General features: G+C 49.2%; 1 protein-coding gene across 2 annotated transcripts in view; it reads right to left on the minus strand.

Moving 5' to 3' along the window:
* The window catches only part of DHX37 (DEAH-box helicase 37), a 536,866-nt gene that overhangs the window by 391,312 nt on the left and 118,318 nt on the right, over positions 1 to 27,236 (minus strand). For both annotated transcript variants that reach the window (XM_085634634.1, XM_085634635.1), the window contains exons 7-9: positions 20,245 to 20,337; positions 5,819 to 5,915; positions 4,712 to 4,825 (exon numbers count right to left, since the gene is read on the minus strand). In XM_085634634.1, coding sequence (XP_085490760.1) covers positions 4,712 to 4,825; positions 5,819 to 5,915; positions 20,245 to 20,337 — 304 coding nt within the window. The remainder of the gene's footprint in view (positions 1 to 4,711; positions 4,826 to 5,818; positions 5,916 to 20,244; positions 20,338 to 27,236) is intronic.

The raw sequence follows: 27,236 nt of genomic DNA on the forward strand, positions 1-27,236 counted from the left end.
TCAATCTTCTAAGTTAATACTGACAGGGCTGGAAATTACACAGAGGAAAAGCTTGATCTTAATTTTGAATTTCCAGTACAGGCGAAGCGTTGTTCTCAGAGGGTTGAATTCAGGTATTCTGACAGAACATAGAGGTATTTCTTATATAATATTCTGATCAAATCATTAACAGTAGTATCTGCCTCTATGGCAAACCTGGATAATGAGATTAGATCTCCAAATACCTAAACTTTTAAAATACCCTGAACCAGGCCATACAATGACAGAAAATAATCTACTTTGCTGCTCTAGCAGAAGAAGGGATGCCAGCACACTAGATCTTGCTAACCTGCTTTCAAAAATACATTTGGCTTGTACCAGGAAACCAAGACATACGTTTTGCAGGGACTGCAACTTCTTCAATGTTGCAGAATCCTTCGAGATTGCTCCTATTGACATTTCGGGACCTCTCAACTGCCTTCGACACTGTGGACTACTGCACCCTTAAACACCATAAAATTTGGAACGCGATACATTGGAATATTATTGTACCTGGAAGGCCGCAGCTTCCATGGGTAGCACCACTGGCTTCTGGGAAGCTTCCCCCGGCCACAGTCAATTAAATAATATAGACTACTCCAAAGTTAGTGGTATCCACATGCGTAGCTTCTAGTATCGCATCTCCACTACATCCGTGCTCAAATAATGTAACACGTTATGATTAGTATCGACGATACACGGATACAGAACACTTTCCACGTCACACTGCACTCACACATTATGTATGTATTCATAGACTAACGTCTAATGCTGAAGCATCCTAGCACCCATGCGTTTTCGTTTCAATACGTGCCAAAGCATAGCAACAAAAACACTATAATAGCACAAATCTGGTGCTCATGCGGGACGCTGAAACACTATCCATATGCACCAAATGACACAGGCTCTTTCATCCAAAGCAATCCACAGAGTGACGTGCGACCCGTTCGCACAAGCGCTTCAGCGCCTAGTGATGGTTATGAGGTGCGATATAAATGAAACTACAATACAACATGTGGTAGGAGGCCGGTCCTCGTCCTGAACACTGTCTGGGTTTGAATTGTCAGATTCAATTCAAGATAGGAGGCAAATGGCATCTGCAGCATCTTTGCACAGACAGACAGACAGAAGAACTGGGGTTTACTGCAGTGAGCACTGGGTGCAACTTGACACAACACCATGTTCTTCAAACCCATCAATGTATGAGCGCAATGCAACAAAAGTCAGATAATGCAAGAGGCACTTGTACTGTTCTGTTCACAATGCATACACCCGCGAACGGGCTGCCCTGGCCCTGAATGGGTGTTGTTAGAAATGGGATTTCGCCAAAGCCAGGCAGAAACCACCCCTCTAGTCAGGGCTGGAGTGTTACACGCCAAAGATAACCCCTGCTCACCCCCTTGGTAGCTTGGCACGAGCAGTCAGGCTTATCCCAGAGGCAATGTGTAAAGCGTTTGCGCGCGCACCCAGCAACAACACCCCAAGGCCCACCACAAAAGAAACTCCACACAAGGTATTATATAAAAATAGCCTTTGTATTATACCAAAACACATTAGATAAAAACACACACTTTACAATGTGCCAACAGGCACGGGCAGATTTTACAGGGGATATGTACAAGACAGGGCCACCTGGACCACTGTCAGGAATAAGCACTTTTGGAACTAGCACGTTGTAGAAATATCACTTTAGAACATAGCACATATAATCACTGTAGCACCAATTAGAAAATGTAGCGCACAACCAGTAACCACTGGTAAACGTTAAGTACCACCTACGCAACCCTAACCACCTTAGGAAAATATTGCGCAGAGAACCAGGACCTCACTAGCACCACCTGTACTAGGAGAAAAACAACCACCTAAGTATCACAATACCTGTAGGGGTCTAAGCACATAACACATGATGCATCACAACACATTCAGAGGTGTAGGGAAGGAAAACACATGATGCATAAAAACATTCAGCGGTGTAAAACAAGGCACATGACGCATAAAAACACATTCAGAGGTGCAGGAAAACACAATTGCGCCCAACTCACACAAGTCACCACCTGTGACTGTCCCTAGGCCAACTGGCCTTGCAGGGGTGCAGACAGGCCCAATATCCAGCAAGTCAGGGCACGACTGTGCAGGCTGCGCAAACCAGGGCGCACAAGGCACAGCCTAAACGTTGCAGCTGCCCACTAAGTGCTGGGCAGCTGGAAAACTGAGCGTGGGCACCACTGTGCCTTTTAAAACAAATATAGCAGTCACGTGGAGCCTCTCTGGGCTTTAACCACAAGAAATGCCCCCTAGGGCCTTCGTGGCTCAAGAACAATGTGCCCCCAACGTTGGAGCGCCCGAGCGCTCTGAAACAAACAATACCCGGCGTGGGAGCTCGTGGGCTCTGGACCAAATGTGGGGGCAACGTTGGAGCGGCCCGCTGCCTTCCGGGGCCGCTCTTACCAGTCAACAAATACCCAGTTATGCTGGAGCGCCTAGCGCTCTAAAACAAATACGCCCCCAAAACGGTGGAGCGGCCCGCTGCCTTCCGGGGCCGCTCTTCTCACAAAAGGAAAATGCCCCCGTAGGTGGAGCCTCGGGGCTCGGGAACATGTTGGGGCGGTCCACTGCCTTACGGGGCCGCCCGACACTCGTACGGCCCCTGTGCCTTGTGTAGGCACGACAGAAATGCCCCCTCGCAGTTGGAGCCCTCTCGGGACTCTTAAACCAGCACAGCGCGGAGGAGAGACCGGCGGGGACACCCCCCACTTACCGGTTCTCCGCAGCGTCGTTCCTCCCACTTCTCCGGGACCGGCAGCACTCCGGCCGGTCAGCAGTGACGCTGCTGCTGGTTGTCTCGCTCTCCGTTCTCCCCTCAGGGAAGCGTGGGGTAGGCTCCCGTCTGCTTCCTGTAATCAGAGCGCGCTTCCTCCTTCGAGGCCCCGGTCACGTGGGCAACACTCCCTCCCGCTGGACCAATCCCAGCGCGGCAGGGAGATGACGAGGCGGGGACTCCGGGCCTGCGGCAGTGATTTTCGATCGCGGTGATGCGGGGTGGGCACCCGCTAGGGGGATGAAAACAAAAGCAGCAAAGTCCCTGGCGGGGTGGGCACCCGCTAGGGATATTAACTCTCCAATAAAGCGGGGTAGGCTCCCGCTCGAGCACCACAATGCGGGGTGGGCACCCGCTTCACAGCACGGCAGCAAAGCGGGAATCCCACGCCGGGGTTCCCTCGCTAAGTATCGCAGCTCCGCGCTGCTGGCCATAATGCAGGGGCTCCCTGGTAAGGAAAGAGACAGCGCTTCCCAGGCACTTTGAGCAGGGTCCAGCAAAGTCCTGGCAAAGTTCAGGGAGGTAGGCAGGGGGGGCAAGGCTTGGCCAGGGGCCAGCTTACTGGGCCCTCCAGGCAGGAAGGCAGTCCCAAGTGGCGGTTCCTCCTGGCCTCCAGCAGCAGCAGCAGCCCCCCTCAGATAGGATCCTGGACGAGAACATTTTACTTGGGGTCTCAGCCCCATTTTATACACAGGTTTACCTTAGTTTCAAGGTGCAGGGGAGGGGCGAACCAGTTACAACTGGTTCCTGAGCACTTTGTTTTGCTCAGCCCCTCTCCCTATTCAGAGAACAGGCCAGGGTCATCAGTCGCACCACAGGGGGCGGAGCCAGCATTGTGTGGGGGAAAGCCCAGCCCTATTCAGGTCCTAGGTGTACTCCTCCCACCCATCTGGCTGCTGATCTCCCCTTTCACCACTGGGTGACTCCTCCTGACTCTGGGGATTCCCTAGCCCGTCACATGACCTCAGCCAGCCAATCACGCGACAGGCAGTCACTGCACATTCATGCCAGCGGCTAGAAGTGGCACTTCCACACTAGCTACCTGGACACCGCACACATCATCGCGCAGCATTTTATCACACGAGTCTGTACATACCAAACTCGCACCTGCACTCCCCACGCATCAGGAACTACCAGGGACACATACATTCCCCCATGCATTCCTATGGGAGGGCAGGCCTATCTCACCACATGCACTCAGAGTGCGCACGGACTTTACTCTGGGACACAGGGAAAGTGCGCAGACACCAAAAATCACTACCACCAGGCCACCAGTAAAAGCAAAAAGTTTAGGGGTGAACCTGCCAGAAGGGCCCAGTCCAACAGGTGTGCAGACCCACACAGGAAGAGGCACAAGTTGGCTAAAGCGAGGCATTTATTAACTAGAAGACACTGCAAACTGTGCCTGAATCCTCACAATATGAATTAAGGTGTACTGAACACTCAATCATACATATACTGGGATAAGGCGGCAAAGCGCCAGAAAAGTGGAAATCTACAAATTGTTGCAAGGACAGGCACAATATGAGATGGGACCAGTTTACAGTACAGAATGTTAGGTATACCTTAGCACATAGAGGCTCAGTGAAGGAAAAGAGGCACATGCACTGATGCCGGTACATTGCATATTTTTGTGGGAAGAGCTGCAACACCAGACAAGAGGGGGAATCACTGTTACTTTGTGAGAAGAAGCAGAACTCACAAGAAAGGGTGGATTCACAATCTATGGAACACTGCACACCCTTGCAATTTGCAAAAGGGCCACAATGCATGACATGATGAGCAGTTCCTATTAATGACACACTGCACACCCTTGAAGAAGATGCACAACACTGGCTGGGAGGAGAAGCCATCCTTCCTGAGCGTGAGGCTTACCTTAGCACGAAGAGGTACAATACGGGATAAGAGCCCGATCAGGATATCGGTGTAGACACTTCTTTCATGAGCCTCATCGATTATCACTACTTTGTACTTCAGAAGCAAAAAATCCTGAAAGAAATGGTTTTAGAAGTTACTTTAAGTGAATATACTGTCACATCAACTGCAGGTAAGCACATATGAGAATGATTTCCTCACACTTCAAAAGAAATCTAAATTGAATCAAATTCATGCAGAACAAACTGCCCAGCAATGTATATCCATGGGGTACGTCCAGCATCGAAGGCCAATGTACACAGATAAACAACGCAGACCTCCTTCACATTCGTGCTGCATTACCATGAAATGACCATTCATACAACTCCAATGAGATATGATGAAGGCCAGGACCATGCGATCAGATTATCTGCACTTCCAACAGGTCATATGGGCGCCCGTTGCATTCTGTATACACTTTGTGTTTGACATGTTACTTACTGTGTGATTTAAAAATATTTCACTGCAAGTGTGCGCGCGTGTGTGTGTGTGTGTGTGTGTGTGTGTAGGGGTGTGTGTGTGTGTATAGGTGTGAATGTGTGTAGGAGTGAATGTGTGTAGGTGTGTGTGTATAGGGGTGGGTGTGTATAGGTGTGAATGTGTGTAGGTGTGTGTGCGCGTGATGGGGTGTGTGTGTAGGTGTCTATAGGTGTGTGTAGGGGTGTGTGTGTGTGTGTACGTGTGTGTGTGTGTGTGTACGTGTGTGTGCGTGTAGGGGTGGGTGGGTGTGGGTGTAGGGGTGGGTGTGTGTGTGTGTGTATAGGTGTGAATGTGTGTGTAGGTGTCTATAGGTGTGTGTGTGTGTAGGTGTCTGTGTGTGTGTAGTATCTGCACTTCAAAAAGCTCCAGGTGGTATTATTTTAGCAGCAAGGTCCAACATATAATGATGATTCTTTCATCATGAATCCACCCATAAAACATTTGAATTTTACAGATGAACCAAGGAAGGCTAATGGGGTACAGGAGAAGAAGTGGTTTCAGCAGACACCCAGGAGTTCGCATCAGACTTGCAGCCACAGAAGTATTCAACAAATATCCCTCACAGTCTGAGCAGAGCAGACAAGGTACCTTTTGAATCTCTTTCAGCAGCACACCGTCCGTCATGAACTTCACGCGGGTCTCACTTGTGACGTTCCCTTCGTAACGGATCTGATAGGACACCACTCTGGATTAAAGCCATGGAGACAAGATGATGTGTTATGTGAGGATGAGGATCTACAGCAATCACTTGTGGGACGTTCAACGAGCAGAGCTTCTAATACAGGCAGGATTTCAACAAACAACTCAAACCGATGCTTCATCCCAGTAGACAGAAGGATGCATCATACAGTTGAAGTGAACCCACATTCTCACTCTCTCTTCACCTACAAATGAGATGAAGGGATGGACTGCACTCCTGTATGGGCCTATGGCCATCTGCACTTCGGGCCGTGAGCACCTGTCCTCAGGCAGAGGGAGGGTGTGAAGAGGTCGAAGGCTGCTGATAGAACGGGAGATCCTAAGCTACTTGGTGATAAGGAGTCCAGGAGGGGAGGACCATCTCGGTCCAAAACGGCAGCATTCCGTGGGCAATGTAAACTTCCATGGCATATTTACTTGTGTGGCAGTTGTAGACAAGACTGCGGTATACAAGGTGTGTACATACATAGAAGTTCAAATAGAAAGAAAACCTTGTCACTGAAATGCAGAGGCTCAGCACATACACATAGAATCAAAGAATTCCCAAAGTGTACAAGATATAAACCTTTTAATGGTGTAGACTTGGAACTGGTTAGAATTTCTTGACTTCCTGTCTGTTGAAATGGCAATTCCACAAGGACTCAATCACAAATCTGTCACGTCACTATGAGCTTCAGACACCATTGGTGACTGGCCCAGCCATTTTCACAGTTTACACTCTGATAGTTGGCAACCCGATTGCCTGAGCTGCATTTGGGCAACAGCGGTTAATGCATATGCGTGAATGGAGGATGCATACACTTCAGAATTCCTTCCACACGCACAGTGTAGAGGAAGAGTTATGGCACGTCATGGACAGCAGGTGTGTCTACACAGAGGGGATCACATCTGTATGATCAGCAGAGCCAAAGTGGTCCTAGGTCCTCCCTAACAGCTCTAACAGCCCTAACAGCTCGCGATGGCAGGACGTGGGTGGGAAAGAGGGAGAGATCAATCAGCCTTGCCTCTCCCTGCTTCACTGCTGTATCTGGGCTCTCCTCTTCAGTCACCAGCCCAGTATAGGTTCTTAGAAGATTGTCACCCTGCTTCATGACCTGTTCTGCCCCTGGCAGGCCTATCGCTCGGCCATGTGATGGGACAGTGGACAACCAAGAGCTGCTGCACCCTTCACAGTCACGATTCCAGCCTCGCACAGCACTAAGACTGCACTCTTGGAGGTGGTTGACTCCATTAGGCTGCTCTTAGATCAAGGAACAAATGCCACCTTGATCTATCGACTGCATACGATACTGGGTCCCAAGCCACTCAATGCCGCTTGATCTATCGACCGCGTATGATACTGGGTCCCAAGCCACTCAATGCCACCTTGATCTACAGACCGCATATGATATTGGGTCCCAAGCCATTCAATGCTGCCTTGATCTATCGACCACATATGATACTGGGTCCCAAGCCACTCAATGCCGCCTTGATCTATTGATCGCATAGGATACTGGGTCCCAAGCCACTCAATGCCGCCTTGATCTACAGATCGCATAGGATACTGGGTCCCAAGCCATTCAATGCCACCTCGATCTATCGACCGCATAGGCTACTGGGTCCCAAGCCACTCAATGCCACCTTGATCTATCGACCACATATGATACTGGGTCCCAAGCCACTCAATGCCACCTTGATCTATCAACCGCATATGATACTGGGTCCCAAGCCGCTCAACGCAGCCTTGATCTATCGACCGCATAGGATACTGCGTCCCAAGCCACTCAATGCCGCCTTGATCTATCGACCGCGTATGATACTGGGTCCCAAGCCACTCAATGCCACCTTGATCTATCGACCACATATGATACTGGGTCCCAAGCCATTCAATGCCGCCTTGATCTACAGACTGCATACGATACTGGATCCCAAGCCATTCAATGCCGCCTTGATCTATCGACCGCATATGATACTGGGTCCCAAGCCACTCAATGCCGCCTTGATCTATAGACCGCATATGATACTGGGTCCCAAGCCACTCAATGCCGCCTTGATCTACAGACCGCATATGATACTGGGTCCCAAGCCACTCAATGCCGCCTTGATCTATCGATCGCATATGATACTGGGTCCCAAGCCATTCAATGTCGCCTTGATCTATCGACCGCATATGATACTGGGTCCCAAGCCATTCAATGCCGCCGTGATCTATCGATCGCATATGATACTGGGTCCCAAGCCATTCAATGTCGCCTTGATCTATCGACCGCATACGATACTGGGTCCCACCCCACTCAATGCCGCCTTGATCTATCGACCGCATACGATACTGGATCCCAAGCCATTCAATGCCGCCTTGATCTATCGATCGCATAAGATACTGGGTCCCAAGCCATTCAATGCCACCTTGATCTATCGACCGCATAGGATACTGGGTCCCAAGCCATTCAATGCCACCTTGATCTATCGACCGCATAGGATACTGGGTCCCACCCCACTCAATGCCGCCTTGATCTATCGACCGCATAGGATACTGGGTCCCAAGCCATTCATTGCCGCCTTGATCTATTGACGGCATATGATACTGGGTCCTACAGCATTCTTCTACAATGCTTAAAGAACTTTGAAGTCCGGTGCCGGCCTGGATTAGAGCCTTCCTAGAAAACAGGCCGTTTAGATGGCTCCCCACTCTTCCACCACCAAAGCCCTTAATTGTGGGGTATATCAGGACTCGGCCTTGAGCCCTACTTTATATAATATCTATATGTCCTCACTGGATTTCTTGATGGAATACTTGGGAGTGAAGATAGTCTTATATGCAGATTTAATACAGTTATTGCTACTCTTTGAGAATGGAGCCCCCGCCGTACAGACGTCCTTAAGGGATGTTCGGGGGGTGTTCTTCAGTGGAGGGGGGTCAGCAATCTCCATTGCAATTCAAATCAGTTGGAGATCTTGCGGTTTGGATCCCCCTCCCCCACTTCAGCAGTGGGCGGATTGCTGGACGAAACCTATGCCCATTCCTGCCCCGTACAGCTCCTCAGCTTCCCCAGCCACTGTAGTTCGAAATCTGGGAGCTCAGCTAGACCAGCAATCGTCTTTCGAGCCGCAGGTGACTTCTGTGGTGGGTTCATGTTTTGCGGTGCTGAGCTCCCATGAGAAATTCTTGTCCTTGCTGCAGTCATGGAAAATATATGATCTATGTGTTAGTCACATCTCCAATAGATTATGGCAATGTTTTGTATCTAGGACTACTGGGTTGCCTGATCAAGAGGCTACAGGTGAGTCAGAACGCAGCAGCATGGTTGTTAATAAAGATCCCTTGACATACTTAGATCTCTCCTTATCTGAAGGGTCGACATTGGCTACTGATCGAGGAACATATTTTGTTATAAACTCTGTTATTGGTGCACACAGCCTACTATGGCTTTAGCCAAAGGGATTTATCTAACAGACGTGTACACTACTGACCCTTGAGGGCTCTTCGTTCTACTGATGCAGGGCTGCTAGATGCCCTGAAAGTCAAGCGTAAGAAAATTGGGGGTGAGGGGGCTTCTCCTCCACTTTCTTGGCAGCCCACAATTTAATCATCTCCCTTTGCAGCTTGGTAAGGTTGACAATGAACTTCAATTCAGAAAGCTTCATAAAACATGGCTTTCTGCAGCAGCTTACTGAATGAGGTTTAGCTGGCTATCCGTTTCGTAGCGTTGGGTGTAGTAAGCTGGCTCTGTATATATTATACCAAAGTGAGGTATAGCGTGCACAGAGTCCGTGGATCCCCAAAGGTAGGCAGAGGTAAAGTTAGATAGAACCTCACTCTCTATTAGTGGTAGTGTGGGCGAACAGTAAGGCAGTATCAGAGGACAGTGTTAAGCATTTGTTGTACACACTCAATTAGCAAATGAATTCACACACTCAAAGACTGAACTTCAGACCAATTCTTTTTGTATAAAAATATTCTTTAATTATTTTATTTTCTAGAACCAAGCAAGCCTGGCACAGGTAAGCAATAAATACTTTACAGTAGTAATGCAGTATATAAACATTTTTAATTAAATTTGTATATGCACTTTGTTTTGACTTACAGTATTGTCACTGAGAAATGCAATGCTTTGTAGAATACAGTACAAATACTATGAATGGACTTTTTAGTAAAATTACAGGTAAGTTACTTTTGAGATTACTTTTCTTACACAGTGGAGTATACCTGGATACTACACAGGGACATTTCCAGTAAACAGGTAACTAAAATCGTTTTTGTTTGTTAGTACAATTTTAAAGAATTTCTTTAGGTTTTCAAATTCCACCCTTAGAAACTTTTCCAAGAAAAACAGTCAATGTTATCCTATGGAGGAAGGAAAATGCTACTTACCCAGTATGCATCTGTTCTTGGCATGTAGAGCTGTAGAGTCGCATGCTCTGCATACTCCTGCCATCTAGTGTTGGGTCCAGATGTTTGCACTTTGTTTTTGTTCGAAGACATCTTTCCAGTCACAAGGTAAGGTGACTCCTCCTTTCGGTGATAGTGCGCATGGACATCGACTCCATTGTTAGATTGTTTTCCCGCAGAGGGTGATAATGGAGTTAGTAAGTATAGAATAGAGATGTCCATGTATATATGTATCTACGCAAGATGTAACTGCAACAGGTATAGGTACCCGGAGAGGCGTGTGAAACAGTCAATGTAATCCTATGGAGGAAAGGAATATGCTACTTACCAGTGTGCATCTGTTCTTGGCATGTAGAGCTGCAGATCTACACACTTTTGCATAGATTGCCATCTGGTGTTGGGCCCGGATGTTTGCAGTTTGTTTTTCCTCTTGGAAAGTCTTTGGAAGTCACGAGGTCGGTGACTCCTCCCTTAGTTCGTATTGCGCATGGGCTTCGGCTCCATCCTCAGATTGTTTTTCGCCAACAGGGAAAGATGGAGCGTAGTAATAATAGTGAAGAAACCCATGTGTGTTGTATCTAAATAAGATAAACTGGAACAGATACAGGTAGCCGGGGAGGCGGGTGGGCGTGTGTAGATCTGCAGCTCTACATGCCAAGAACAGATGCACACTGGTAAGTAGCATATTCCGTTCGAGGCATATGAGCTGCAGATTACACACTTTTGCATAGACTATATAGCAGTTCCAAACCCTAGCGGCGACCACCGGTATCTGTTGCAGTAGTTTGAAAAAGTGTTTTTTGTACAGCCTGGCCCACACTAGCTTGTTGCTTGGTTTGCACATCTACACAGTAATGTTTAGTTAAAGTGTGCGGTGTTTACCATGTAGCTGCTTTGCAGATATCATCTAATGGGATGTTCCCTAGAAAAGCCATAGAAGCCCCTATCTTTCGTGTAGAGTGGGCTTTAGGGGGAACAGATAGCGTGCGTTTTGCCTTGTGGTAGCAAATCTGTATGCATTTTACAATCCACCTAGCTATCCCTGATTTAGAGATGGGGTTGCCTTTATGTGGTGGAGAGAAAGAGACAAACAGTTGTTTTGTCTTTCTGAAAGGTTGTGTTCTCTGGATAATTTGCCTGACCAGTTCATCCATATCGCATTGCCTTTGGACAATGGGTGTGGGTATCTGGCGGCGAAGCTTGGGCATTTTTTGTTTTCTTGGGTAGCGAAGAGGTCTATGTGTGGACGCCCCCACATCTGAAAGAACGGGTGAAGAACCTGCGGGTGAAGTTCCCACTCGTGGATCTGCTGCGTTTGTCTGCTGAGCAGATCTGCCATGGTGTTTTGGACTCCTGGGACATGTTGGGCTAGGAGAAAGATTTTGTGTGGAATTGCCCATCTCCATATGCTCTGTGCTAGTTGAGAGAGCTGTGGAGAGTGTGTGCCGCCTTGTTTTTGAATGTAGTACATGGCCGTCATGTTGTCTGTGCCAATAAGGACTGCCTTGCCTAAAATGTGAGTGTGAAAGGATTATAGGGCTAGAAAGACTGCCAGTAACTCCAGATGGTTGATGTGGAGTAACTTTTGTTGCGGCGTCCATGTGCCCTGCACTGTGAGGTGTAATAGATGAGCTCCCCAGCCGGAGAGCGATGCGTCTGTTAGGATTATTTGTGGAACCGGGTCCAGGAACGGTCGACCTCTGGAAAGATTGGTGGTGTTCCACCACTGCAGAGAGCGATGGGTGCGACCGTCTACCAACACCAGATCTGTCTTAATCTGATTAGAGATGGAGAACACGTTTCTTCGTTCTGAACCTGAAGCGAGCCCATCTCTAATCCGATTAAGACGACCGAGGTAATTCATTTCCCTCTGTCATTCAAGAGACCGTTAGTGCCGCACGAACGAAGCATCAAGTTACTTTCAAGCGCGGATTGTTCCGCTTCCCACTTCGAATGCTAGATGACGTGAAACACTCTTGATTGAGTCGCTCATTCGAGCCCGCCCGGGACTCACCTCCAATTCCACCTTGTCTCGAACATAGCTCAGACACTCTCTGCCACTCTGATTTATGGTCCTGATGAGAACCCCACAAGCCTATTCATATGGGGTTCGAAACGCGTAGACCGTCTTGTTGTTCATCCCAAACATTGGTCAAATTAGCCCGTTTTTGTGCAGCGTAAAAACCCTTGTGTTTATTCCATGAAAATGATTGTCTAGTGAATAGATCGTGTTGCACATTTAAACGGTCTTATTATTTGTATTCATTCCTTGTTTGGGTAGTCCTTTGGTTGTTCAAAACTCTAGTAAATTGTAACCATTGGTATATTGTGTTGTGTGTGTGTGTGTTGTTGAATGAGGAGTGGCGCTTGAATGAATGTATAAATTAGTACACATTGTTTGACATTGTTTTCTTACTCGTTGTCTTTTTGTAATAAGTGTTTTTGTAATACTTCGGTGTTTAATCGATTGTTTAAGTTTTCCTTTAAAAATTTCTCGAATGACTAAAAAGATTTAATTTGAATAAATACTATTAACTAGTATAGACGTAGTTGTTGTATTTTTCTTCTACGGTCCATTGAATTGCGTTAAATAGCTATCAGCATTGGCCCTTTGATATAGGCAGGATCTGTGGGGGCAGCTTTATACTTTTTCTCTATGCGTGGGTTTAGGACCCTAGCCCTGACAGGGTCTTTAAAAACCTCTGGCGCATGTTTTATTACCCCTTTGAGCATAGGTAGTATAGAAGTAGACCTATGTGCGGTATCAAAGGTGTCGAGGAGAAAATCTTCCTCTACCGTGTCAGTGTGTAGCTCTACCCCGTGATAATGTGCCGCCCTCTGAAGTAGGTGGTGAAAACCTAATGAGTCTTCTGGTGGAGATGGCCTGGATGGATAAAGGTCATCTTGTGGGACATCTGGAATGTCTGGATTATAATCGTCCCATGGGTCTGGGGATCCTGTAGGGGTGGGGTCTTGTGGCACATCCCCTGGATCGTAGTATGGGTCCACCTGATCATCATGGTCTGGAGACGGGGTCGGAGAGCGATGAGGCAGGGGTGGAGAAGGCGGAGGGGGCGGAGGTGGAGAGGGTGGAGGAGGTGGGGAAGGCACTCTGAAAGGGGAGGTAGCACAGTCTTTCCTCTTTGGAAGTGGAGGCGGAGCTGGTTTGTCCAAATGTCTCTTTTTAGAAGAAAGTGCCAAATGTCCAGTTTTTAGATCCTTGGTAAGTGTCTTTTGCAAAGGATCTGGTGTAAACAGTTCTTGAGACAATGGCTGTTCGGTCGGCGCCAAAGGTTTCGGGGCCGATGGCTTTTTAGGCTTGTCCATGCCGTGGTTTTTTGGAACCTCCGATTTTTTGGTCGGCGCCGAGGCAGGCTTCGGCGCTGGAGTGTCGGTGCCGAGGGCCTTATGATGTTTGGTCGGTACCGAGAGGCTGGGTTTCGACACCGAGGGCTTTGGTGCGGAGCTCGGTGTCAAGGTAGAGGCCGATCTCTTTTTCGGTGCCGAAGTGTGTTTATCGGCACCGCTGGCAGGCTGGCTCGAGCCCGAGCCGCCGGAAGGCTTATTAGGCTTCTTCACCGGGCCCGAAGGTGGGGTGTTCGAAGCAGTGTCGTTGGTCTTGCAAAGGCCCGGAGGCGAAGGCGTGACCGAAGCCTTTTTGGGTGTCGGTGTGGGAGGGGATATTTTACTCACGACCCTCTGCGCCGGGGTGATGTCCTCCACATCCGAGTCGTCGGCTTCGGAAGCACTGACGAGGTCCTCTTCGGTGTGCTGCTGTCCCGGAGCTTCGACGTCGTCCCCGAAGATGTCGACTGGAACGGAAGTCGAGGAGTGCGCCATGTTTCGTCTGGCCCTTCGATCTCGAATAGTCTTTTTGGATCTGAAAGACTTGCAGGCGGGACAGTCTCGAGCCTCGTGTTCAGGGGAGAGGCAGAGGTTGCACACCTCATGAAGATCGGTGTGGGGGAATTTGGACCCACATCGAGGGCACTTCTTGAATGGAGTTCTTTCCATCAGTCGGGACCGGAGCTTGGATAGGCCCGAAGGCCGCCGTCGACCACTGGAATCGAAGGTGTGTCGAAGAGAAGGTGATTGAGGAGATCAGGATCTGAACAATACCGCGAAGAGCGAGGATTCTGCTTCGATCGTCGAACTGGAAAAGTTCAGAACCGGAGCGCGAAGTATTACATCCGAGCCCGATGGCGGAAAAAAACAATCTGAGGATGGAGCCGAAGCCCATGCGCAACACGAACCAAGGGAGGAGTCACCGACCTCGTGACTTCCAAAGACTTTCCAAGAGGAAAAACAAACTGCAAACATCCGGGCCCAACACCAGATGGCGATCTATGCAAAAGTGTGTAATCTGCAGCTCATATGCCTCGAACATAGTGTTATCGGCATTAGGGCAAGAATTCGGTAGTGGGAGTTGGGGTTCTGGGGTAGACTCAGGGGTCCCACAGGGTCAGGGATGCACTCTTGTTACACCCTCAGTGGCACTAGGGTGGCCGGGTGCAGAGTGTTGAGGCCCAATGTTATCCAAAGGGGGTTAGGGGGCCTCCGGTTGGTGGCTGCTAACGAGCAGGCCACTGGGTTGTAGGAACAAAGCTCCTGGACTTAAGCTCGGGGCAAATGGTGGTTTAGGCCAGCATAAAAGATGCACCCTCAGCGGCACTGGGGCGGCAGGGTGCAGAGTGCTGTTTTGGCATCGGACGCCCTGTGTCTTTCAATAGGAAGTCTCCGGTTTGCAAAGGCACTGCAGGCTCGGAGACCAAGGTCTTCTGGGTGTGACCACCACTTAGAGAGGTAACTTGGGATGCTGGGGGTGGTTAGGCACCGTCGGTTGTGCCACCCAAGCACATGGGGCGTCGGGTGCAGGGGTGCCTTTTAGGGTCGGATCTTCTTACCAGCTCCTGGTCGCTGTTGGGGTGACCTTCCGGATTTAGGCTGCAGGCATCGGCTGGAGGCTTGAGGCAGGTCAGGGGTCGCCGGATCTCGGGGAGACCTCCTCATGGGGTTTACCCACTCGAGCTCGGGCCGTGGACGGCGGGTGCAGGGTGGTGCAGATTTGCTGTTTCCGGCTGGAGCCAGAGGTTGGTGATGAACAAATCCGGTGTTCACGGGAGACACAGTCTTTGTGGTTGAAGATGCTGGAGCAGAGTTTTCTGTTTGAAAATTCGTTGGTTTTTGAAGCTCTGGTATGTCTATTTGTTATATTAATTTATTAATCACTAATAATTAATTATTTGTCTTGTGCAAGTGTGTTTATATTAATCAATCTGTTTGTCCTAATAAGAGAGAGTTACACGTGGGTACGCATAAATGTGCTGTTTAATATAATAACGTGCGTGTTTTCATGTTTAAACGTTGCTATGTGCTGTTTATTTTTTAGCACAAAACGCTTTCCGAATTAATGCTTTTCTATGTTGCAAGTGCTAGATAGATGCATACACATAAGGGTATTAGTGGGGTTAACACTGTTTAATCACTATGCTGTGGTAACGTTGTTTTTGTTTCTTTTAATTAAGATGGTCTATTGTGGCCTATGGTGGCCTAGTCAAAGATGGCCGATTTTGTAAGCCTGGCCTCGATTTGAAAGTAGAAAACCGTGATGGGAGAGAGCCCTGCTGAATATGGTCCTGAAGTCAGCTGACCACAGTCCTTGCTTGCCTTGCAAAAATTTCCGTGAGGACAGCAGCAGCCTGGGTAATCTTCAAGTGAAATGGAACGTCCTTGGCAGCCTTGGGAAACAAAGGAGCCTTAGAGAAAGACACTGAACTATGGTCTCATTGCCGAGGAGAAGTAGAACTAACAAGATACATTTATGTTTCTTGGTTCCTGTTCCGTAGTCTTTATTTTGTGATTTTTCCTGAGCGGAGATTTTCAAATGTAGCAATGTTACATCCTTTCCTTCTCGCTCTGCTCAGCGGTCCAGCGGACATTACAACTTTTTTATGTATCTTTCCTTTGTTCGATTTATTATAAGAATTGTTAGCTTAGAGAGGCCACTTGCCACTTGCCATTTGCCTTTGCCGCGTACCGAATCTGCGTTGCTGAGGATTGATGCTGAAGGGACTTCGTCTTGAGAGACTTTACCGAGAGACTTGTCCTGACATTTAGCTAGAATAGGTAACTATGAGAAAAATGATTTATTCTGATTGATTTTCCATTTTGACTAATTTTAGATAAAGCAATATAATTTGAACATGGTGTTGGATATTATTTCTTGTCAATTATTGTGTATTATATTTTGATTATTGCCGTATAGGTTGTATAGATTATGTTTATGGACAGTCATAATAACCAGGTCTCATCGACCTCGATATAGATGCAGGGTGACTAGGAGTTTTCTTTCCACAGGTTTATTGCTGGTAGAGTATTTGAGTGTATGTTAGTGAAATGGGCCCTAGCGTATGATGAATGTATGTGCGTGTAACTGTGGGATTACTCTATCTGTGGTAGTGGGAATATTATACACACCCTGATCTCTATCAAAGACACGCAGGTCCTCCAGGGTTTTCGAGGTTGCTGGCTGTAGGACACACCAGGATTGAGCAGGTGCGAGGTGGAGACAGGCCGGTAGGGCTGGGGCCAAGTCAGTAGGCGTCTTCCTCTGGTTAGCTTCGGCACGGCTGTTCGGTCCTTCTTTTCTTGTAGTATCTGCTTGTCTGAGGAAACAAGGTTCAGGGGTGCCTCTAAATATTAGATTTAGGGGCGCAACAGGTAGGTAAGAGGTTGGGACCAATGGGTCCCTTCCCTGGGGTAGGTACATCCCCAATTATGCCACTCTCCAGTGGGAGGGGGTAAAAGACTGTCCCTTCAAGATGGCGGGGACTGAGAGTTGTGCTTCACCGCGCCTCCCCCACCCGAGGGGTGGAGTTGGCAGAGGTGGGCACACCTCTCTTCCTCACTTGTTTTTTCCGCTGGGTCTCCTGCCCAAAGTGGGGGGTAGAACCAGTGGGGACCAGTTGCTGAAAGCAGCTTGTGGCCTGGGGAAGCTCACAAAGGAGGCAAGCCTTTGAAGCTTCCCCTTCGTGGACCCTGCCTATCCTGGGGGAGGAGACTTGGCACCTCATCCCAGGATGTGCATTGTTTCAGGCCCAGAGAGCAGGAGCAGAAGGTTCTCGACCCAGGGGTCCAGAAACATGTCTGGTTGTGGCAGCTGCAAGCAACCACTCAGCCAAGATACTAGTGGTAGGTTACCTTTCACATTAAAAAACACAATGAGGATAACTATAATGATTTTTAATCTCACTCACTCATACACGGGCCCCCAGTTAGTTTAGAAGTGCATCCCTGTCGTCAGGTGTATGCCCGCCCTCTATCAAACCAAGGTTTTAGAGGGCGAGGACTGGTCAATGATGAAGCATGACACCAGGTGGTGTGTGAGACCAGTCCGTTACTTTTTGTGAGATGTCCCCACTCACAATATAACTCAAACCTTATAGTGGTTATCACTTTAGGAGCAGCTCTTTTGTGGTTAAACATTCATAGTTGGAGGCTGCTAGCTCCTAAAACCCCATGCCTCTTGTTCCCTCCTCCACACAGTGTGGAGCTCCTGTGTTTTTGATCCTGTGAGAACAGCCAGGTCAGTTCAGCCCCCATCCTCTGGAGGGCGTGGAGGCACAGGGCATGAGATCCTGTGAGGAAGCCCAGGTCAGTTCAGCCCCTGTCCCCTGAAGGGCGTGGTAGAGCAGGGCATGAGATCATGTGAGGACGAACAGGTCAATTCAGCCCCTGTCCCCTGGAGGACGCAGAAGCAAAGGGCCTGGGATCCTGTGAGAACGGCCAGGTCAGTTCAGTCCCTGTCCCCTGGAGGGCGCAGAGGAGCAGGGGCTGGGACCATATGAAAACGGCCAGGTCAGTTCAGTCCCTGTCCCCTGGCGGGCGCAGAGGAGCACGGCCTGGGATCCTGTGAGAACGGCCAGGTCAGTTGAGCCACCGTCCCCTGGAGGGCGCAGAAGCAAAGGGCCTAGGATCCTAGGAGAACGGCCATGTCAGTTCATCCCCTGTCCCCTGGAGGGCACAGAAGTGCAGGGAATGGGATCCTGCGAGGACACCCAGGCCAGTTCAGCCCCTGGAGGGTGCAGAAACGCAGGGCATAGGATCCTGTGAGAACAGCCAGGTCAGTTCAGTCCCGTACTCCAGAAGGCGTGGAAGCACAGGGCATAAGATACCGTGAGAACGTCCAGGTCAGTTCAGCTCCCGTCCTCTGGAGGGCGCATTAGCGCAGGGCATGGGATCCCGTGAGAACAGCCAGGTCAATTAAGCCCCTGTCCCCTGGAGAACACAGAAGCGCAGGGCATGGGATCCTGTGAGTACGGCCAGGTCAGTTCAGTCCTTGTCCCTTGGAGGGTACAGAAGCGCAGGGGATCCTGTGAGAACGGCCAGGTCAGTTCAGTCCTTGTCCCTTGGAGGGTACAGAAGCGCAGGGGATCCTGTGAGAATGGCCAGGTCAGTTCAGCCCCTGTCCCCTGGGGGGCGCAGAAGCGCAGGGCAGGGAATGCTGTGAGAACGGTCAGGTCAGTTCAGCCCCATTGTCTAGAGGGCATGTCCTCTAGAGGGTGAAGAAGCACAAGGCATGGGATCCTGTGAGTACGGCCAGGTCAGTTCAGCCACCATCCTCTGGAGGGTGCAGAGCCTGGGATATTGTGAGAACGGCCAAGTCAGTTCATCCCCGTACTCTAGAGGGCATGGTATAGCAGGTCATGGGATCCCGTGAGAACGGCACGGTCAGTTCAGTCCCTGTCCCGTGGAGGGCACAGAAATGCAGGGCAGGGGATCCTGTGAGAACGTCCAGGTCAGTTCAGCCAACATCCCGAGAGGACGCAGAAGCACAAGGCATGGAATCCTGTGAGTACGGCCAGGTCAGTTCAGCCCCCGTCCCCTGGAGGGCACAGGAGTGCAAGGGATAAGATTCTGTGAGTACGGCCAGGTTAGTTCAGCCCTTGTCCACTGAAGGGCGTGGAGAGTCCAGTTTTTGTATTCTCCTATCTTCTAGCAGGGGAAGCAGGAGGGATACTTTAAGTAGATTCCTTCTTAAGGCAGTGAGGCACCTCCATTTCATAAAAAAATACCCACCTTTGTGCCCCTAAATATTTCATTATAAAAGGACGTGCACATTTCTGTTCTTTTGAATGAGTACAGGGTGAATAGAGTTAATGTACTCTTTTTTTTGGCCACAGGCACTGGAAACTTGTGTTCATTCCAGGATTGAAATCAGAACGAAAAGGTTAAAGGGCCAAGGCCTTCTAACCATAAACATACAATGAGGGAGAGCCCTTTAGAGATCCCACCATCAGAGGTGAAAGCAGAGAGAAGCAACCCTCCAAATAAAACCCGATCAGCTGGTGGAAATGTGCTGCTGGCTGCAGCAGTCGACAACATAGCAGATTATTCTCAGAAGAAGTAGAAAATCTCAATCAAGCAGCACCCAGTACAAAAACACCGCAGCACGTGATGTACGGTATAAAAACAAAGAATGGCTCTGGGGGTGGGTAGACTTTTGGCCCTTCCCCCTTGGGGATACAATGAGGCACACAGGTTGCATAGGGTAATTCTATAAAATGTATATTTTTTAATACTATTGTTGTGTTAAAGCATGTGTGGGTTTTCTGAGCCTCATATAACCGAAGTAATTTCTGCGAATGTAATAAAATTTATATTGAAAATGGCGTAATGTCCTTTTTCATACATAACCATAAGGTTTGACCAAAAAAATAACAATTTGCAAGCTGACATTTTGCAAGTTAATATTTCCTAGAAACTGTGGGAGTTCTCCAAAGGAGCAACTAGGCAGAAAATCGCATTTTGGAATTACTTGAAACTGAAAAATTAATAATGTTGTCTTATTATGCCTGCTGAATTATCATTTCACTCACCTCTATTTTATTAGGTCCTTGCTTTTGCCAGGGTAGAAGAAACGCAAAAATAATTCTGCTGTTCTTACCTTTGTGACAGGTTCATCTCCTTCGCTACCCGTTGTGACATAGTCACGGCAGCGACACGCCGAGGCTCTGTGACCCCGATAACAGCATCATTGCTGAAGAGAAGAAGAGACACCATCTCTTGAGAACCCAGAGTAGAAGGCACATGAAGACACGAGATTAGAATGTCACGGATCATAACTAAGATCTGTGCTCTACCAACTCATAAACAAAACTAAATGCAAACATCCCACTACTCTATAAAACTGGCACTCTACACTTCTGTGGAGTTAGAGTGAACAAAGAGCTGTACCCCGTTTGGAAGAGTCATCGCACTTACTCTGTCCGGTGTCCACTAAGACCCGGAATATAATGATGATTTTGAAGGAATTCTGTGGGCAGATTTCGGGCGGGCAGAATTACAGACACAGACCGGAATCTCCACACAGCATTTCTTCATTTGAGTCAGACACCTTGGAAAAGAGAATAACTGTGCGGCTTCGAATTACTAGACGCTATTCCATACACGAGTCCTGGTTCTAAGGGGCTTCAATCAGACATGTATCACCAACGCTAAAGCATGCGTCACCAACGCTAAAGCATGCGTCACCAGCGCTAAAGCATGCGTCACCAGCGCTAAAGCATGCGTCACCAGCGCTAAAGGATGCGTCACCAGCGCTAAAGCACGCGTCACCTGCTCTAAAGCACGCGTCACCTGCTCTAAAGCATGCGTCACCAGCGCTAAAGCATGCGTCACCAGCGCTAAAGCATGCGTCACCAACGCTAAAGCATGCGTCACCAGCGCTAAAGCATGCGTCACCAGCGCTAAAGCATGCGTCACCAGCGCTAAAGGATGCGTCACCTGCCATAAAACATGCGTCACCTGCCCTAAAGCATGCATCACCTGCTCTAAAGCACGCGTCACCTGCTCTAAAGCACGCGTCACCTGCTCTAAAGCATGTGTCACGTGCGCTAACGCATGCACCACCTGCTCTAAAGGATGCGTCACTTGCGCTAAAGCATGTGTGACCAGTACTAAGGCATGCGTCACCAGCTCTAAAGCATGCGTCACCAGCTCTAAAGCATGCGTCACCAGCGCTAAAGCATGCGTCACCAGCGCTAAAGCATGCGTCACCAGCGCTAAAGCATGCGTCACCAGCGCTAAAGCATGCGTCACCAGCGCTAAAGCATGCGTCCCCAGCTCTAAAGGATGCGTCACCTGCTCTAAAGGATGCGTCACCAGCTCTAAAGCATGCGTCACCTGCTCTAAAGGATGCGTCACCAGCTCTAAAGCATGCGTCACCAGCTCTAAAGGATGCGTCACCAGCTCTAAAGGATGCGTCACCAGCTCTAAAGGATGCGTCACCTGCTCTAAAGGATGCGCCACCTGCTCTAAAGGATGCGCCACCTGCTCTAAAGGATGCGTCACCTGCTCTAAAGGATGCGTCACCTGCTCTAAAGGATGCGTCACCTGCTCTAAAGGATGCGTCACCTGCTCTAAAGGATGCGTCACCTGCTCTAAAGGATGCGTCACCTGCTCTAAAGGATGCGTCACCAGCTCTAAAGCATGCGTCACCAGCTCTAAAGCATGCGTCACCTGCTCTAAAGGATGCGTCACCTGCTCTAAAGGATGCGTCACCTGCTCTAAAGGATGCGTCACCTGCTCTAAAGGATGCGTCACCTGCTCTAAAGCATGCGTCACCAGCGCTAAAGCATGCGTCACCAGCGCTAAAGCATGCGTCACCAGCGCTAAAGCATGCGTCACCAGCGCTAAAGCATGCGTCACCAGCGCTAAAGCATGCGTCCCCAGCTCTAAAGGATGCGTCACCTGCTCTAAAGGATGCGTCACCAGCTCTAAAGCATGCGTCACCTGCTCTAAAGGATGCGTCACCAGCTCTAAAGCATGCGTCACCAGCTCTAAAGGATGCGTCACCAGCTCTAAAGGATGCGTCACCAGCTCTAAAGGATGCGTCACCTGCTCTAAAGGATGCGCCACCTGCTCTAAAGGATGCGTCACCTGCTCTAAAGGATGCGTCACCTGCTCTAAAGGATGCGTCACCTGCTCTAAAGGATGCGTCACCTGCTCTAAAGGATGCGTCACCTGCTCTAAAGGATGCGTCACCAGCTCTAAAGGATGCGTCACCAGCTCTAAAGCATGCGTCACCAGCTCTAAAGCATGCGTCACCTGCTCTAAAGGATGCGTCACCTGCTCTAAAGGATGCGTCACCTGCTCTAAAGGATGCGTCACCTGCTCTAAAGGATGCGTCACCTGCTCTAAAGGATGCCTCAGCTGCTCTAAAGGATGCCTCAGCTGCTCTAAAGGATGCGTCAGCTGCTCTAAAGGATGCGTCACCTGCTCTAAAGGATGCGTCACCTGCTCTAAAGGATGCCTCAGCTGCTCTAAAGGATGCCTCAGCTGCTCTAAAGGATGCGTCAGCTGCTCTAAAGGATGCGTCAGCTGCTCTAAAGGATGCGTCAGCTGCTCTAAAGCATGCATCAGCAGCTCTAAAGCATGCGTCACCAGCGCTAAAGCATGCGTCACCAGCTCTAAAGGATGCGTCACCAGCGCTAAAGCATGCGTCACCAGCTCTAAAGCATGCGTCACCAGCTCTAAAGCATGCGTCACCAGCTCTAAAGGATGCGTCACCAGCGCTAAAGCATGCGTCACCAGCGCTAAAGCATGCGTCACCAGCGCTAAAGCATGCGTCACCAGCGCTAAAGCATGCGTCACCAGCGCTAAAGCATGCGTCACCAGCGCTAAAGCATGCGTCACCAGCGCTAAAGGATGCGTCACCAGCGCTAAAGGATGCGTCACCAGCGCTAAAGCATGCGTCACCAGCGCTAAAGCATGCGTCACCAGCGCTAAAGCATGCGTCACCAGCGCTAAAGCATGCGTCACCAGCGCTAAAGCATGCGTCACCAGCGCTAAAGCATGCGTCACCAGCTCTAAAGAATGCGTCGTCATAAACACAGTTCAAACAAGGGAGTCCTAGGGAAAATTTTAGAGACCACTCAAGGATTGTTTCCCCACACAAGCTAATATCAAAACACAGAAATCCTAGGGTCTACAAAACTACCTCTAAGTCATACTAAGACCTATGTGGTAGTAAATCCAACTTAAGGAAAGCTTAAAGCACTATGCGTATAAGGGCAGATCCCTTTAAGGACGAGATCCCTCACTCACCATCGGTGACATGCTTCATCATAGGGACTCTCCTCCCAAGGGAAAAACCTAGTTCCCTTGGGGGCTACAACCCCCTCACTGAGAGGGAGGAGCTCAGGGATGTTTTATTTTGGATGTCAAGGACTAGCTACGTCCACATATGATGAGCCAAAAAGTGTGAGCAAAGGTGCAGCGCAGGAAAACACAAAAAGTGAGATTGTGAGAAATGGTGATAGAGTAAAACGGGCTAGGAGGCACCAAAACTAACTTTAATCAAGAGATGCCTGCTGTCAGGATTAAAAAGCAGTACACCTGCAGTATGGATTTAAAACTGCTATGGTGTGGGTTTTAGGTGGTCAACATGTTTCAGCCCACGAAGACCTGAGATGGATCGGGCTTTCGTCAGGACCTTTCAAAAAAACGCTACTGCAATATTACCAAAAGGTGAATAAACCATATAAAAAAAGGATATCAAGCCAATGCTTTGTCAACGGCCTGAAGTTGGACCTGCATGTACCTAGAACAAAGAAAGGAGGAATTACCATTTGTCAGAAGAAAATGAATATGCTAGTTACCAGTATGCATCTGTTCCTGGCGTGTAGGGCTGCTGACATTCATATCTGTGCATAGATCGCCGCCTAGTGTTGGGTCCGGATGTTTGCACGTTGTTGTCCTGGAAGAGTCTTCGAAGTATCCTGGGATAGGTGACTCCTCCCCTGGACTACAGTGCGCATGGGCATCCTCTCCATCCTCAGATTGTTTTTCGCCATTGTGGCAGTGATGGAGTAGATACAGAAAGTGATGACCATGCTTACAGTAATTCTGAGAGCTGCAGCTGCTACAGGCGCCGGGGAGGAGGGAGGGCGATATGAATGTCAGCAGCCCTACATGCCAAGAACAGATGCATACTGGTAAGTAGCATATTCAGTTCGAGGCATGTGGGCTGCTGAATTCATATCTGTGCATAGAATACATAGCAGTGCCCTCTATTAGCGGCGGCTACCAGTGCCAGCTGCAGCGGTCTGAAAAAGAGTTTTGAGAACAGCCTGTCCTACAGCTGCCTGCTGTTTTGATTGCACATCTACACAATAGTGTTTGGTAAATGTATGTGTAGTGGACCAGGTGGCTGCTCTACATATATCATGCAGGGGAATGTTTCCTAGGAAAGCCATGGAGGCCCCTAACTTACGTGTTGAGTGGGCTCGTGGGGGAATCGTTAATGTGCGTTTAGCCTTTTGATAGCAAATTTGAATACATTTAACGATCCATCTGGCTATACCTGCTTTGGAGATAGCGTTACCTTTGTGGTGTGGCGCAAAGGCAACGAAAAGTTGTTTTGTCTTCCTAAAGATCTTAGTCCTGTCAATATAGTACATGAGGGCTCTCTTCACATCTAGTGTATGGAGTGCTCTTTCTGCGACAGTTTGTGGGTTTTGAAAGAAAACAGGCAGTTCAATAGTTTGATTCATGTGGAACTGCGATACCACCTTGGGCATGAATTTGGGGTTGGTACGTAGTACGACCCTGTTGGCGTGAACCTGTATAAATGGCTCTTGAACGGTTAGTGCCTGGAGTTCACTAACTCTTCTTAAGGAAGTGATCGCTACTAGGAAAGCTACTTTCCAGGTAAGAAATTGAAGCTCGCATGAGTGTAGAGGTTCAAAGGGTGGACCCATCAGGCGTGTGAGGACCAAGTTGAGGTTCCACATTGGAGCCGGTGGGTGGCTTGGTGGAATGACTCGTTTGAGTCCTTCCAAGAATGCTTTGATGGCAGGCACTCTGAATAGAGAGAGGTGCTGCCTGGTTTGCAGATAGGCTGATATTGCGGTCAAATGGACACGTATAGAGGTGTACGCCAGATTGCATCGGTATAGGTGTAAGAGGTAACAAATTATGTTTTGTATGGATGCGTCTAGCGGGTTAATGTCATTATTAGTACAATAAATGACGAACCTTTTCCATTTGGCTGCATAGCAAGCTCTGGTAGTGGGTCTCCTGGCCTCCTTAATGATGTCCATACAGTCAGGTGGCAGGTTTAGGTAGCCAAACTCTAGGACTTCAGGAGCCAGATCGCCAGGTTCAGCTGTTGCGGATCTGGGTGCTAAATCTCTCCATGGTTCTGCGTCAAATGCGTGGGTTTGATCCGCAGCCTTTGATGCGGCACCACGGAAAGTTCGAGAAAGGTGGTGTACCACGGCTGGCGTGCCCACGTTGGAGCAACCAGGACGAGTGTCAGTGAGTGTTGTCTGAGTTTGCGTGCCACCAGCGGTATCAGTGGTGCTGGGGGAAAGGCGTACGCAAATCTGCCGGACCAGTTCATCCATATCGCATTGCCCTGCGACTGCGGATGTGGGAACCTGGCGGCAAAGCTTTGGCATTTTGCGTTTTCGCTTGTGGCGAATAGGTCTATCTCTGGATGACCCCACTGTTGGAAGTACGGTTGGAGTACTGATGGGTGTAACTCCCACTCGTGCATCTGGTGGCTGTGTCTGCTGAGCAGATCCGCCATCTGGTTGTCCTTGCCGGGGAGGTGTTCTGCCATGAGGAACATGTTCCTCTGAATGGCCCACTTCCACAGGCTCTGAGCCAGATGAGACAACTGTGGAGAGTGTGTTCCTCCCTGCTTCTGTATGTAGTACATGGCGGTCATGTTGTCCGTCCGGATCAACACGACTTTGTTGCACAAGTGTACCTTGAATGCCTTCATTGCCAGGAAGATGCCATCAGTTCCAGAAGGTTGATGTGCATCTTCTTCTGTTGTGTTGTCCATAGTCCCTGCACTGTGTAGTGGAGTACATGAGCTCCCCATCCCTGGAGAGACGCGTCCGCTGTCAGTATTATCTGTGGAACAGGCTCTTGGAACGGTCGGCCTTTGCAAAGGTTTTGTGGATTCCACCAATGCAGAGAGTTGTATGCCCGACCGCTCACCAACACTAGGTCTTTCAGCTGTCCTTGAGCCTGATTCCACTGACGTGCTAAGCACTCCTGAAGCGGGCGCATATGTAGTCTCGCGTGTGGGACTATGAAAATGCAGGAGGCCATCATGCCTATCAACTGCATGAACACTCGCGCGGGAAGGGAGTGTTGGGGTTTGAACTTGGAAAGCAGCATTTGCATGCTGTTGATCCTCACTAAATTTGGCTGAGCTGTGGCCGCCAGAGTGTCTATAGTCGCACCTAGGTACTGTTGTACGTGTGCGGGCTGGAGATGGGATTTTGGGTAATTTAGTGAGAATCCCAGACTGTGAAGGAGGTGAATGGTGCGGGACATGTGGCTGGCACATTGCTGGGCTGACTTTGCTTGAACGAGCCAGTCGTCCAGGTAAGGGTAGACGTGTATGTGCTGCCTCCGTAGATGTGCCGCCACAGTAGCTAGGCACTTTGTGAAAACCCTGGGTGCTGTTGTCACGCCGAAGGGAAGGACTTTGAATTGGTAGTGCTGCCCCTGAACAGTGAACCTGAGGTATTTTTTGTGTGAGGGGTGAATGGGTATGTGGAAATACGCATCCTTGAGGTCCAGTGTGGCCAGGAAGTCTCCCTGTTTAAGCAGCGGGAGGACTTGCTGTAAAGTGAGCATGTGAAAATGCTCGGAGAGAATGTAGCGGTTCAGGGGTCTCAGGTCTAATATAGGTCTGAGTGACCCGTCCTTTTTTGGTATTAAAAAGTACAGGGAGTACACCCCCGTACCTTGCTCGTGGACGGGTACGACCTCTATTGCGCCTTTTAGTAGCATGCTTAGCACCTCCTGCTGTAAGAGCGCTAAGTGCTCTGAGGACATAGGACGGTGTTTTGGAGGTATTGTGGGTGGAGTTGAGGTTAATTCTAGGCAGTAACCGTATTTGACAATGTCTTT

This window comes from Triturus cristatus, chromosome 11 (genome assembly GCF_964204655.1).
Source record: "Triturus cristatus chromosome 11, aTriCri1.1, whole genome shotgun sequence".
NCBI classification, from domain to species: domain Eukaryota; kingdom Metazoa; phylum Chordata; class Amphibia; order Caudata; family Salamandridae; genus Triturus; species Triturus cristatus.